This window comes from Canis lupus, chromosome 1 (assembly GCF_048164855.1).
Source record: "Canis lupus baileyi chromosome 1, mCanLup2.hap1, whole genome shotgun sequence".
NCBI classification, from domain to species: Eukaryota; Metazoa; Chordata; class Mammalia; order Carnivora; family Canidae; genus Canis; species Canis lupus.
The window spans coordinates 109,751,510-109,765,925 of NC_132838.1; the positions used below are offsets into that span (position 1 = coordinate 109,751,510).

Here is a 14,416-nt window from a genome sequence, read left to right on the forward strand (position 1 = left end):
GTGGCAAGGAAGTTAAGGGGCTTTTTGTTTCAAATCTCCTTGTCTCGTGCCCTCATAGGGAGTTGACTAAAGCTCTGTGAGCTTGGGACCGTCTGGCGTGTGGGCCGCTTGACTGACACTGACTCATTCAGTGAATGTCACCCCTTCCCCAGAGCACCCTGAGAATCCCCCACCTGGTCTCACCCCCAGGAGCTGCTTCTTTGCTGTTCCCTTGGGTGACTCCTCCTCCCCTCAACTATAGGAGTGCTCGGCCTTCAGGTCTTGGCACAATGGGCTGCTCTCGTGGCCCTGGACTGGCCCCAGGCCTGGCCAGTCCTCATTATGCACTCATTCAAGTGACTGGCACCTGGGCTGGGACTGGTCTTCCAGGGGCACCCCCTCTTAACTACGGCAAGCACCAAAACTGATTGGCTGCATCGCCAATCAGTACCATGCCCTCAGTGACCATGAAACCTGGCTGGGGTCACAAGTCCTCTCGGCTGCCATGGCAAGGAAAAGGCTCTTGAGTGAGCATGGAGGACAGGCTCATCCAGGGCAGGGCTGAAGGGCCCATGCAGGGAGCAGGCCCAGAAACAGAGACAAGAGGGAAGACCCATGTCAGGTAGTCACTGTATTTTATTGGAAAACATTGATATATATTTTTCTTCACAGCTTGAACTGAACACAATATTGCCCGGTTTAAAAAAAAAAAAAAAGAAAACCAAAAAACCAAAAAACCAAAACCAAAACCGAAACACTCCGATAATGTCCACAGCCTCACACCTACCTGCCCTTACCCTCAGCTCTTAGCTAGGTCTCCCACTACGCCCGTCCCTCCCCTCCCTTCCCCCATAGGCTGGGTGCCAGAGGGCGGATGAGGAGATTCTCAAAGCTGGGCAAGTCTCAGGAAAAGCCACTTGCACAACCTGGGTTCGGGGGTGGGGAGGGCAAGATGAAATGAACAGAAAAAGGAAAAGAAAAATCCAGACGACCGAACTGCCCACATTGACTTACTTGTCCCAGAGGCGAAAACCAGAAGCAAGGTCACGGATCATGCTCTCCGCTGGGGGAGTGTGGGGGGCAGGCAGGTGGGCGCGGGGAGAGAGGGCACAGAGACAGCACAGGTGTTAAGGAGCCAACCAAATCACCACGGAGAAGCAGGAGGGGCCAGCTGACCAGGGAGCAGAGCTGTCCTTGGCCGCCACCCCCCGGGCAGCTAGCCCTCTAGACTGTTTTATTGCAGGTTATGTTCTCTCCAGAGCATGGTGGGGCTCATCTGCCCTCTCCCCACCCTTCAGCTAGCCCGGTATGGTTTCTTGACAGGATTAGTTTCAAGGGGCATAAAGAAAAAAATAACCAAAGGGTAACCTGTACATGACAAAGCAACATCCCCACATCTGTTCCAACAGGGGACCTTCGTGCGGGTGGGCAGGTGCATCACGGCGGAGCGGCATGGGACGTTAGCACCAGGTATTTACAGAACAGCTGGAAATCGCTTTTAGAAACATGGGCAGGTATAATTTGCAGTGGCCAGCTGAGCAGCCCCCACCCAGCCCAACCTCAGGAAGTCAATCGAATGGTTTCAGAATAGCAGCCAATGGGATAGGAGTGTTGTTCACTCTATCTGTCCCCTTCTGTGAGTCAGCCCCCTCAAGTGGTAGAAAGAATGCCAACTTCTAAGACTCCCTTGCCCCTCGACCCAGTCCTGGACCATATCCAGTCAACACCACAACTCCTCAATCCCCCCCCACCCCCCAGTCCTTCTGGAATGCCTCTCTCGGCACCCTTGCCCCAAGAGGCTGCTGGGATATGCACACAGAATCACAGGGCTGGTTGCATGCAACAGCAGAAGGCATGCTCTTCTGCCTGGGCGAGGCCTCATCCCCTCCCTAGCAGGTCCTGGGACAGGGCTGGCAGCCACCCCAGCACCCAAAATAAGATGACACACGAAAGGAAACAAATCAAAACAGGAGAGCCACCCGGGCTGGAGGAGGGCAGAGGCTCCCCTAAGGGGAATGGGGCTTCATCTTATGAATGCATCAGGCCTTGGAAGATGTGAATGGAAGGGGCGAGGGCAAAAGGAAGAGATGAGGGGCATGGGAGGAGACTTAGGAGGGAGAAAGAGCAATCATGCAGCTTGGGACAAATCTTTTGTTGCTTTATCAGATTCTCAGTCAATCAACTGGTGTTTGCTAGAACCGGGGAACGCAGGGGAGTGTTGAAGAGAGAGCGCGCGCGCGAGAAGAGAGATCACGAGAATGGGCATCACCAGCTGCCCAGGGGCCTTCACTTGGCAGTCATCATCTGTACAAACTCTGTGAAGCGAAACGAGAGAAGAGCAGGTCAGCGGGGCAGGCAGGCCGAGCCAGCAGCGCCCCTGACACGAGGGACCTGGGGCTCTCACCGGAGACGGGGCCTGGGGGCTGCTCACCTTCATAATTGACCTGGCCGTCTCCATCGATGTCAGCCTCTCTGATCATCTCATCCACCTCCTCATCGGTCAGCTTCTCACCCAGGTTCGTCATTACATGACGCAGTTCAGCAGCGCTGATGTAGCCGTTGCCATCCTGGGTGCGGGGACAGAGGAAGACTCTGAGCCTGAGGCTCTGTCCGGAGGAGGGGACCTCCTGAGGTTGTGGGGCAAGTTGGCAGTGGAGCTGGCACAGGGACCTGGGCCTCGTGGGAAGTGGTGACTCAGCGGCTCTGGTCATGCTGGGCACCTGGGACCGCAGCTGTCCCATCCCTCGCTGGAGCCTCAGAGCCAGTCTGGCAAAGGACTGCTTACCTTGTCGAAGACACGGAAGGCCTCTCGGATCTCCTCCTCACTGTCTGTATCCTTCATCTTTCTGGCCATCATGGTCAGGAACTCCGGGAAGTCAATGGTCCCATTTCCTAGAAGGCGGGGAAGGGAGTTGGGAATGCTTGAGGCCTGGGCCCTGGGAGATCACCCTGGAGCCCTGGCACAGGAGATCTGGGCTCATCCATCGCCCCAAGGGGGGCTCCCAGTGGCTGCGAGGAGTGACGGAGAATGAGGTTGCCCACCCACTCCGTGGGGCTCACCATCTGCATCCACCTCATTGATCATGTCCTGGAGCTCTGCTTCAGTGGGGTTCTGTCCCAGGGATCTCATCACTGTCCCCAACTCCTTGGTGGTGATAGTGCCATCTCCGTCCTTGTCAAAGAGGGAGAAGGCCTCCTTGAACTCTGGAGTAAGAGAGAAAATGATGCAGAGGTCAAGGGCCACAGGGAAAGCCCTGTGCAAGAAGGCAGACAGAGTCCTTCCTGAAGAAGCCAGAACAAGACTCCCCAGTCCTAGCCCCTCACATCGGTGCTCGGGACAGACTCCTTCTTCTGTCAACACTTATTAAGCACCTACTTTGTGTCAAGTAAAGCTACCTGTTCAGCCAACCTTGCTCGGTGAGGACCGAGGGGAAGCAGGCTGACAGCTGTCCTCAGATAATTCTACATTTTTTGTTGATCCCTGGCATTTATGTCACGATGTGGACAACAGCCAAGAGAAATCTCTACCTGCAGTATGCTAGCCCAGGTCAACTGGCTGGGAAGGGTTAAGAGGAGGCTGCACAATGCCTTCGGCGGGGGCCATGTCCCTCCTGGCTGCTACTACTAGCCCAGTTCCCTGAGAGCCCAAGCCACTGGCTTCCAGAAGAGAGGAGCTGAGCGGCCAGTGTGTGGTGGGGCGTAGGGGTGGGAGATAGCAGAGCCTGGGGTAGGTGGGGGGGATGGAGGGAGAGGGGACGGCTGCCAGGCCAGGATGAAGAGCTAGTGGTGCTGAGTGGGCAGACCACAGCTGGGGACGCATCAGGAGCGGGGAGGAGAAGCACGTGGCTGTGGCCCTCCCACTGGGCCCATTTTGGCACCTGGTGCTCCCTCCCCCCCAAAACCCTCAGAGAACAGATGCCTGGCAGCCTATTCCCAGAGAGTGTGGGCTGGGGGTGAGGTGGTGGACAGTTTGCTAATGGGGACGGGGTGGAGAGCGTAGTGTGTGTTTGTGTCACATAAGGGCAGAGTTGGGGCGTGGGTGGCAGGTGCAGCAGGAGACACACACACAGCCGAGAAGCTATGTCCCCGAGCCTCTGGGCCATGGGGAGATGGGGAGACAAGTCTCCTTGGGGATGCTAGCAACTCCCTGGGCTGGGGCCCTGTTGTTCTCGTGGCGGGCAGGGCATGGGTCACAGGGATACCGAGCTCATGATCACTGAAAATGAGGCAGTTCTCCGCTTTCCTTGGTGGGTTTCCACAGTCACTGGGGGCCAAAGTTTAGAAATTTAAAGTGTGACTGGGGGGGGGGGGGCGGGGGGCGGGGGGCGGTGGAGGAAAGGAGAGAAGGCAAGTCCCCTCCTGCCTCCTCCCTGATATGGGGCATTTGATACTCATCGTGGAGCCTGTCAGACCTGACAGCAAAGCTGGGGTTGGGGTAGCTGCTAGGACCCAGGGCCCCATCTGCGAGTCCTCTCTCCTGTTTGTTTTATGCTGGCCCGTGGATCTGGAGATACCCCAAGATCTGGGTTCTATCCTCAGCAGCTCCAAATCTTGAGAGAGGAATACCGAGAAAGCCCATTCAGTCACACAGTTGGCCTTTCTGGGGCTAAGGGGCCAGGTGGCTACAAAAATGACCTAGGTGCAAGTTCAGGATTTTTTTAGTTTACTGGGGGATACAGAACAATTCCTGTGTTTGACCAACAAAAATTTACAGGGTGCCTACTATACATTCTGGGCACTGAAGATACAGCAGGGACCAGCAAAAACCAAGCCCTGACTCAAGGAGCTCAAGACAGCATGTGAAGACACAAAATCATTCCAGAGAGTGAGAAAGGCTACAAAGGAGATACAGAGTGACGGGACAGAGCCTGGGAGTCAGGAAAGGCCTCTTCAAGGTGACATCTGACTGGAGGCCCAGAGGATGAGGAGGAGCTGGGGAGAGTCACTGCTGGCAGAGAAAAGTGACTGTAAGCACGTGCAAAGGGGAGTGCAAAGCACAGGCAAGTGCAGAGGTGGTAGTGACAAGCCATCTCCTGGGTGGCTCTGAAAGTGGGACAGGAGCTCAGCAGCCCCACAGGGAGGCTCACCTTCAGAGCCCAGCTGGCAGAAGCTGGGACAGAGCTGCATTCACCCTGCAGCCACTGATTCATAAAAGGCCCCCAGATAACCCACGGCCAGGAGAGGAACAGAGTTCTGGCATCTGGGAAATGCCTGTCTTAGGACCATGGGGGTTTTTGGTGTGAGTGGGGTGCAATGTGTTCTTATCCACAGTTCCCAACATTCTAAGCACAGGGCACAGCATTAAGTGGTGGAGGGGGCACACGTGCTCATCTGTCAGCTGCTACTCCCGGCCGGAGTTAAGATTTGCCTGGGGATGCAGAGGCCTTCCCAAGCAGGGCGGAGAGGAGTAGGATAGGCAGGCTCACCTGCAATCTGCTCCTCAGTCAGCTGGTCAGCCTGGAAAAGCAAGAAGGAGAGAGTCAGTCACTGGGCTAGCCAGCCGTGGTCAGTACATCCTGCAGGCTCAGCCCAGCCCCCCTGCTGGTAAGGCCAGTTTCACATAGCATCCCATGCACCTGGGCAAAGGAGGTGCAGGCCAGAGTCAGGGTCTGAAGGAGAGCCAGGTTCTGGGATAAAGTCTGGTGATTCAGGAAGCTTGGGAACTAAAATGGGCTGGCAACCCAGGCTTGCCTGACACGAGGGTGATTCAGTTGCCCAGACCCAAGGGCTTCCAATCCCAACCCAGTACTTTGGAGCCACAGTGGGTGGGGAGACATCCTGCTCCAGTCCCAAACCAGCTGTGCTGGCACAGCACGGGTTCGCGTCTCAGTGTCAACGCTGCCACCAGGAGCCCCAGAGGCTGAGTGAAGGGAGCAGTTGCCCTAGAGGCCTAATCGAGCAGCTCTAGAAGGCTCCAAACTGAAACAGGCCAGTCCTTGGGTAGGACAGAGGGAAGATGTCTGGGGCTCTTTGCTAGTTTCTGTGTCATCTATTTGGAGGCACCAGGTCCAGGCAACAGTGGATGCAACTGGCAAAAATTCTCCTAACCAGCAGCTCTGAATGCTCCAATTCAAAGAACCCTGGTCAGGCCAGAGGCAGCCATGGGGTACTCTTCTGTTTCTTTTGGGCTGGAAGGGCCAATGTTGGGGAGAGGGCTGCAGCAGGCAGCAGCAATGGCCCATGGCCCAATGGCTGCAAAGGCTGTAGGACTGAAGTGAGGTTCCCTGGGTGCCGCTGCAGTTTTTAACCCTGTACAGCCCTGGCCACTCCGGGGACTGGCCAGTCGGTGGCAGGCAGCCGTTGCTGCATGCAGGGTTTGGGGGTGGGGTAGAGGAGAGGCAAAGACTAGCTTTTTCTGCACCGGTGTGCTGGGAATCAGCCAGGTATAGGGATCCTTTGGAGGAGCTGGGTGGGTGGGGGGGGGGGGCTGAGTCCCAACGTTTAGCATTAGGCAGCAAGTACATGAATTTTCCTAGGTTTTGGTGGATGCTGCCAAGAAGGCACCACCCTGCCTGGTGCCCAGATGACCGCCTCCTCCTTTACTTCCTTCTACAGTCAGGGGAAAGGCTCTTGCCTTGAGGCTGGGAGCCCTCATAACTAGTGCAAACTATCTGCATAGTGGTTCCAGAGCTTCCATGGAAGCTAGCAATGACCCTCCCACCCCCACTCCATCCCAAATACTAAGAACTGGTCACATAAAAACTGATATAAAATGTCCTTTACCCCCCCCTTTTTTTAATCTAAGGAAAAAGGAACTTGAGCCCAAGCCCCAGAAAGGCAGAATGGGAGGGGAAATCAGTGATGATGACAGAGAGACGGATAAGGGAGGAGGGAAGAAGGAAAGTAGAGAAGGAAAAACATCACACACACATATTCTGGAAAAGTCCAAAGTCTAAAGGGAAGGTGAGGAGGCCAAATGGAGACACTTCTGCACTGCCTTCAAAAAAGACTTGGGGCTGCTGGGTTCTAAATGCCAATCCGTCGGCTTCAGCCGGGGAGCCCCCTGCTCTGGCCACTTCCCTTGGCTCCCATGGACAGGGCGGCCTGCTCCTGACACCCGAGGAAGCTGCTGGGGGGAAAGTGAGAAGATGGGATGGGCTTCTGGTTACCAAGGCCAGGCCATCATGCCAGGGGAGAGGGAAGAGAGACCCAGAGTAACGGTCTGGGGAGAAGGGCTGCCATTCCATCTGCTTCTTTCTCATTCTCTTCCCCTGGCCTAGAATGGAAGAGGCTAGCCCAATCAGGGGCCTGCCCACCCCTACCACACCACTCCGAAAGAAGCCCACTGCTTCCCACCTCTGGGCAGCACGTTAGGGGCTGGACAAGCCGGCCCACATGTCCAGGAGTGGCTCTGAAGGTCTGTGTCTGCCATTCCCCGCCGACAGGCACAGATGCGGTCTGCCACGCTGAGTTACAGGGCTGCTGCAAATAGGCGTGGCTCTGCCTAGGGAGCCCGTCAGACACTCTCCCTGCCGGTTAGGAGACCCTCTCCCCTGGCGTGGTGCAGGAAAGGTCCCAGCTCCAAGCTACAGATCTCAAGGCATGGCTGCTGCTCACAGAACTGATCACCCCAGGAACTACCATCACTGGGGACCCCTTCTCAGGATTTCTTCTCTTTCCAAATCTGAAGATTTTTCAGCTTTCATAAAAATTGTCTCCAAAATAACCCAGCTGGGCTACTGCTTCCTTATCCCTCATCTTAGGCTCCAGCAAGGGGCCGGACAAGAAAAAAAAACCCTGGGGTGGGGGAGGGAAGAGGGTATTATTTCTCGGCCCTGACCCAGCCCCCAGCCAATGCCAGAGAACAGTGTTAGATGAGATCAGAAACCAAGGCCAGGGCCCCTCACCCGGGCCAAGGAGGAGCCACAGAGCTCAGGGCCAAAGTCCAAGTCCGGTTCGCAGTGACTTGTCCCACCCATACCTTGCTGATTACAAATGGGAAGAGAAACTAACTGGGGCCAAAGCTCAGGTCCTATTTGTGAAGTGGGGGAGGGGGGGTCACCTGGCCCCTGCCAGGACTTCAGGGCCCCGAGTGAGATTCTGCTGGGGGAAAATGGGGTAGCGGCAAGAGGAGCCACCAGGTCTGTGTCAGCAAGTATGAGATCTGATACACAGCAGCGGCTGCTTGTTCTCCCCAGCCTTGCCAGGGAGGATGGCTGCGCACGGTTCCGAAGCTGAGCCTGGGGGGGCTGTGGGTGTTGTGGGTGGCAGGGAGCAGGAAAGAACTAGGCTGCTGGTTTTCTCTCAAAGCTCCAGCTGTGTGAATTAACAGAAGCACTCAGTGAGGGCCCTGAACAGAACAAGTGGCCCTCAGGCAGATGAAGGGGTACCTTTGGAGGTCCTCTCTGTTCAAGCTCTGCAGCCCCCACCCTGAGGCCACAGGAACAGGCGTCCGATTGTCACCGACGCCACACTGTACTGCACTGTCATTTGGCACAAGTGAGGAGATGCAGAACACTGCACGGGGCTGGAAACCACAAGAAAAGCAGCACTCCTGTTTGGAAAAAGCCGCTCTCTTGGTCTGAAAGGGGCAGCAAGGGAGTGAGATTCAAGGCTTAAAAGGCTGGCTCATTTGATGCATCCCAAACTTTGATCCCCCCACCCCCCATTTCATGCGGCTTCAGTGCGCAATAGGGGCCTCGACAACTCCGCCCACCTGCTCCCACTGCTGGGGTGCCTCCTGCCCAGCCCCATTCTTCCTGGGGAAGGGGGACCATATGGCCACTCCCTTCGGCCTCTGCAGCCCACTCCCCATCTAGACTGAACAGTCTTTGTCCTAGCCTTTCCCTGGAGACTTCCAGGGAGCTGCCCACATCCACCTCCAAATGTAGGCCCACCTTGGCTGCCATTCATTTTCTCCAACAACCACCCCCCCTCCTTCCACTTCACCTCCCACCACCCAAGCCAGTGAGTCCTCTCCTACCCCTACCTTCTCAAGGACCCAACACCACACTCAGTCCCAGCCCTCTCCCACGAAAACCAACCTCCCTAGTTCAACAGCCTCAACCCTACTAGTAACCTCAGAACCTTTTCTGGCTGCCCCCCAAATCAACCACGAGGCCTCCTGTTCCCCCACCACTGGCGAACACCAGTCTCGCCCTTCCCTCTTAACCACCTCCCCGACCCCAATCCTTTTCAGTCCCTGCAGGCTTCCAGAGCATCTTCTAACCTCCACTGCCACCCACCCCGGGCTTTTCCTCCCAGAGCTTGCACCTCACCCTCCTCCTCCTTCCTCTGCAATGCTGGTCTTTCTGAGAACCACCCCCCTCCTCTCCAGGGTCTGATCTGCAGAAGTCGCCCCCATCCCTGCCCCTCTCCCCACCCAGGTCCAGCTACACGCGGCGCCCTCTGGGGAGCTCCCCGGCAGCCTGGCCTCCCTCGGATCCCCATTCCCCGCATCCTTTTAGGACCCAAAGTCTTCATTAGGGCTCGAATACCCCCTTCCCCGGCCAGTGCTTCCAATCTCGCCTCTCAAGGGGTGCAAACACCGCACCTCAGAGACCGAACGCCCCACCCTGTGTCCAAAAGCCCTTTCTGAGGGTCCCGATGCCCCATCCTGGCTTCAGATGCCCCCTCTGAGAGCTCGCGTGCCCATTTTGGGGTCTGGACACCCCACCTGGTAGTAAAAGTCGCTTTTGAAGCCCCTAACCCTCTTCTGGGATCCAAACGTCCCGCTCTGGGTTCGAACGCCTTGCCCTCCGACTGGGGGGCCGCGAGGGGTCCGGGGGCGCTCGCCGGGGCCGCGACACCCCCACGCCGGGTCCGCTCGCCCTCTCGGGAGTCCTGCCCCGCCGTGCCCGCCTCAGAGCCCCCAGCTTGGGTGGCCCCCAGCCTCACTCACCATGGCGAGGCCGGGGTGTCCGGAGCGCGGGGATCAAGGTTCCTCCGGCGGCGGCAGCAGCTGCAGCAGCTCGAGCTCCGCCGCGCGTCCGCGCCTCCACACTCACTGCCCGCAGCGCGCGCCGCCGCCGCCGCCGCCCGCCCCAACGGTCCTTCAACGGCCGCCGCGCGCGCGCCCCGCCTCGCCCGGCCCCGCCCCGCCCTGCCCGCCTGCCGCCGCACTGCGGTCCCGCGGATCCCTCCGCGCCCCGCTGCGCACCGGCGGGCCCGCGGATCTCTCGCGCCCGCTCCACGCGGGGCTGGGCTTTGCCTCCGGCCGCGCGCGCACCCCCCCTTCCCTCCCCCCCTCCGTCCCTCCCTCCCGCGCGCGCGCGTCCCCGCCGCGGGACTACTTTCCGTCGCCGCGCGCCCCGCCCCCTGCGTCCCCTCCACTCGCCTCCCCGGCGGAGGGGCACCGCTCGGCGGCCTCGTGACGCGTCCCTGTGTGAGCCGCGCCGCTATTGGGTCCGCTCCGCGGAGGAAATGAGAGCGCGGCGCCGATTGGTCCGGCCTTCCCTGCAATGCGTCAAACTGGGGCGAGCCACTGCGTGGTGGTGGTGGGGAAGTCCGAGGTGTGTGGCTGCGAGAAGCCGTGAGGTGTAACGAGGCGAAGGGAGACGCTTTGTGGCTGTTAGAGATGCAAATATATCGTCTCGGCGGCCGGGGGGTGGTAAAAGGGCTGGCGGAAGATGCAGGAGGACTATCCGGGCTCTCCCCTCTAACAGATGGAAGATGGTGCAATCCAAAATGCTGGGGTCTGGAAGCCCCGCCCCCAACTGGGCCCTAGGAGGTGGCGGGGTCTTCAAGGTTCTGCTCCTCCAGGGAGGTTTCCACCTGTCCAGGCGGGTGTCTGCGCCCTGAGAGACTCCGCAGGTGTGCGGGACCCCTGTCCCCGCTTCACTCTCGATCAGCTCAGAGTCTGTGCAATTGTGGCCGTCACCGGACAGCCTCTGGGAACAGGGCACTCATTCATTCATTCACTCATTCATTCAAAAAGCATGAATGGGGCGCCTGCTGTATGCAGGGACCTGTATTGGGCTGGACTAGCCTGGGCTCCGGAGGCCATACTTCCCAACCATTCTCCTAGTATCTCCTAGACCCACCTGATTCTTGCACTTCTTGTTCCCAGGTTCCAGTCATGGGAAGAAAAAGAATAGGAAGGTTAGGTGAAAATTGTTTACTGGAGCTCAGAAACAAGCTTCTTTTGTTTAGAATAGGAGCTGCTGGGAACCCTGGGTGGCGCAGTGGTTTAGCACCTGCCTTTGGCCCAGGGCGCGATCCTGGAGACCCGGGATCGAATCCCACGTCGGGCTCCCGGTGCATGGAGCCTGCTTCTCCCTCTGCCTATGTCTCTGCCTCTCTCTCACTCTCTCTGTGTGACTATCATAAATAAATAAAAAGAATAGGAGCTGCCATTCCTTTAGGTGCCGGCCCCTCATCCCGCTACGGTGCGCTGAGGAATGAGCAAGTGAGTCAAGCTGAGCCAGTCCTTATGTCTCACCTGGAACAGAATGTAGGTTGAATCAATGAGAGTCTTTCCCTGGGTTTTTTGGATCTGGAGTCTGGGGCAAGAAGTCTTTTCCTTATGGGGGCATCTGGCTAGTTCAGTTGGGAGAGCATGTGACTCTTGATCTTGGGATTGTGAGTTCAAGCCCCACGTTGTGTGTAGAGATTACTTAAAATTAAAATTTTAGGGCAGCTTTAGGCCGCCTTCTGCCCAGGGCGTGATCCTGGAGACCCGGGATCGAGTCCCACCTCCGGCTCCCTGCATGGCGCCTGCTTTTCCCTTTGCCTGTGTCTCTGCCTCTCTCTCTGTCTCTGTCTCTGTCTCTCTCTCTCTCTCTGTGTCTCTCATGAATAAATAAATAAAATCTTAAAAACAAAATCTTAGGGGTGCCTGGGTGGCTCAGTTGATTAAGCATTTGCCTTCGGCTCAGGTCATGATCCTGGGGTCCTGGGATCCAGCCCAATGTAGAGCTCCCTGCTCAGCAGGAAGTCTGCTTCCTCTCCCTCTGCACCTCCTCCCAGTTCATATTCTCTCTCTCAAATAAATAAGATCTTAAAAAAATAAAATCTTAAAAAAAAAAAGTCTTTCTTTATAGGTTGTGACGCTTTGAAGGAATAGGTCCAGAGCTATCTGTGGCTATTTTGCCATTCCTGGAGGAGAGAATAAAACTGACACCAGGGAGAAGCAAATAAGTGATGGATGGGGTGAGAGTCCTGCTGACATTTACTTCCCTGGTTCCAGTACTCTTGAGGCCAGCTGCACACCATCATGTCAGGATTTCGAGTACATGAGCTATTAAAATTTCCCCCTTATCCCAAATGAGTTTGAGTTCAATTTTTATCACTCGCATCCAAAGAATTCCAGATGGATATGAGCTGGGCTAAACTCTGTCTTGGTCATCAGCACTGGCCCTGAAACAGAAGGCCAAGGACCTCAGTCCACATTTACTGAACAAATAAGCAAAATGAAAGCAGGTTCATGCTCTCTCCTCCTTTTCTCTGACTCTCTTTCTCTTGATGCTGGATTTCTACCAGGTAGATCTTAGCTCCTGAATTGCCTGGGGTTATGATATAGTAACCACTACTAACACCTTGAGCACTTAACTCTGTTCCACGCACCATTCCAAGCACTTTGTGTGCATTAGCTCATTTAATTCTCAGTCTCTCTATGGATTTGTTACTTCCATTTTTTGACTTGATGAAACTGTTTTATTACCACAGAAATTAAATGAGAAGCCAGAGAAATATGAAGGCTTGACCAAGAACAGAACTAAAGTAGCTTGCCCGTGGCCACATAGGAGGATGTAGAATCAGGATTTGAACCCAAGCAATTTGGCTGAAAAGCCCACACTCTTAAACACTATTACACTACCAGTGGGAGAGATTGTATTTGTCTTCGATTATCCATGCTTCCTCTCTTCCAGAGTAATAGAAGCTTAGCTGGGCACATTGTCACCCCAAATAAAAACTGCATTTCCCAATCTTCCTTGCGTTTAGGGGCGGTCATCTGATTGAATTAAGACCAAAAAGGATTGTGAGCAGAAATGAGGCATGCAACTTTGGAGTATACTCTTAAAGGGAGGGCACATGCCCTCCTTCTCTCTTGCCTTCTGGTGGAGCAGCCATTGTGGGTGTTAGATGAGATACTGATAAGGGACAGCTTGGTTCTTGTCTCACAGAGTCGAAGAATGAATCTTGGGGACAGGGATCCCTGGGTGGCGCAGTGGTTTGGCGCCTGCCTTTGGCCCAGGGCGCGATCCTGGGGACCCAGGATCGAGTCCCACGTCGGGCTCCCGGTGCATGGAGCCTGCTTCTCCCTCTGCCTGTGTCTCTGCCTCTCTCTCTCACTGTGTGCCTATCATAAATGAATAATAAAAAAAAAATTAAAAAAAAAATCTCGGGGACAAAGGAGAGTGAGTAAAGTGATGGAAGTTTATTAAGCAAAGATACAGAGAAAGCTCTCAGGAGTAGAGGGGTCCGAACAGGGTTGCCACTAGGGGCTTGTAGGGTTGGTCTTTTATTGAAAGCTAGCCAGAGAACCAAAATCCTTTTAACATTATCTATTGATATCACCATTGAGTAAGGACTAGTGATAACACCTTCAATGGCTTACTTCTTCTTTGGGATTCTGGTTATTCTTTGTTGGTCACAGACGACTATCATAAAAAAGACACCCTCCCCGCCCACACCTAGGGCAGGGTGGTCTGGCTTGACCCCTTATCTCTGGTTTCCTTACACCTCAGCATTTCTGGGATCTTTGTGAGCCTGATTTCCTGGCCCCCTACCTATCTCTCCCTACCTAGCCCTTTTGTCCTTAACTCAAGACCAATGGTGAGCTGGGATCTTGATAATTTCCTGGAGCAGAGCTCATCCTTCCTTTCCCACTGCCAGACTTTTATTTAAAACAGAAATAAGGGGATCCCTGGGTGGCTCAGCAGTTTGGCACCTGCCTTCCGCCCAGGGCGCGATCCTGGAGTCCCGACATGGAGCCTGCTTCTCCCTCCTCCTATGTCTCTGCCTCTTTCTCTCTCTCTGTGTCTATCATAAAATAGATAAATAAATAAATCTTAAAAAAAAAAAAAAACCAGAAATAAGCTTCTGTATCACTTAAACCACTATTATTTTGGGTCACTTTGTTACAGCAGCCAAACACACAGTTGCCTCACATCTCCATGCTCCCTTGCTTACAGCGCCCCCTCCGCCCCCACCAGGTGACTGTCCTTGCTTTGGTGGAAGCTGACTCTTATGCCCACAGTGTGATTCAGGCATAAGCCACTCAGGGGGTCCTACTGTCCTGCCTCTGAACCAATCAGATAGCTCTGATTGTGTGACCTTTTTTTTTTCATATATGGCATAATTTATGTTCAATAAAATGCCACAGATCTTAAGAACTAGTTCAATGAGTTCTGACAATTGCATACACATGAGTAACCACTACTCAAGACAAACTATAGAACATTTCCATCACCCCAGAAGTTAGCTCCCTTGTGGACCTTCCCAGTCAATCCCTGTCCCCTTCAAGCAACCACTGTTCTGGCTCCTGTCATTACAG

General features: G+C 55.3%; 1 protein-coding gene across 2 annotated transcripts; it reads right to left on the minus strand.

The window, feature by feature from the left end:
* Positions 1 to 597: 597 nt before the first annotated feature.
* CALM3 (calmodulin 3) lies at positions 598 to 10,136 on the minus strand. Of its 2 annotated transcripts, none has more exons than XM_072773906.1 (6): positions 9,821 to 10,136; positions 5,406 to 5,436; positions 3,040 to 3,183; positions 2,765 to 2,871; positions 2,411 to 2,546; positions 598 to 2,294 (listed from the first exon to the last, which is right to left on the minus strand). In XM_072773906.1, the coding sequence occupies exons 1-6, from the start codon at positions 9,821 to 9,823 to the stop codon at positions 2,266 to 2,268; spliced, it is 450 nt and encodes a 149-aa protein (XP_072630007.1). In that variant the 5' UTR covers positions 9,824 to 10,136; the 3' UTR covers positions 598 to 2,265. The 2 variants fall into 2 exon arrangements, with proteins under 2 accessions (XP_072630007.1, XP_072630014.1); XM_072773913.1 differs by lacking the exon at positions 9,821 to 10,136 and adding an exon at positions 9,596 to 9,677.
* Between the last annotated feature and the right edge of the window lie 4,280 nt (positions 10,137 to 14,416).

Excerpts from the sequence above, each read along its gene's own strand:
- CALM3 (XM_072773906.1), bottom strand. Across the intron at positions 3,184-5,405 it reads GACTGAGGAGCAGATTGCAG|AGTTCAAGGAGGCCTTCTCC; the intron begins GTGAGCCTGCCT and ends CTCTTACTCCAG. Across the intron at positions 2,547-2,764 it reads CCTTCCGTGTCTTCGACAAG|GATGGCAACGGCTACATCAG; the intron begins GTAAGCAGTCCT and ends CCCCGCACCCAG.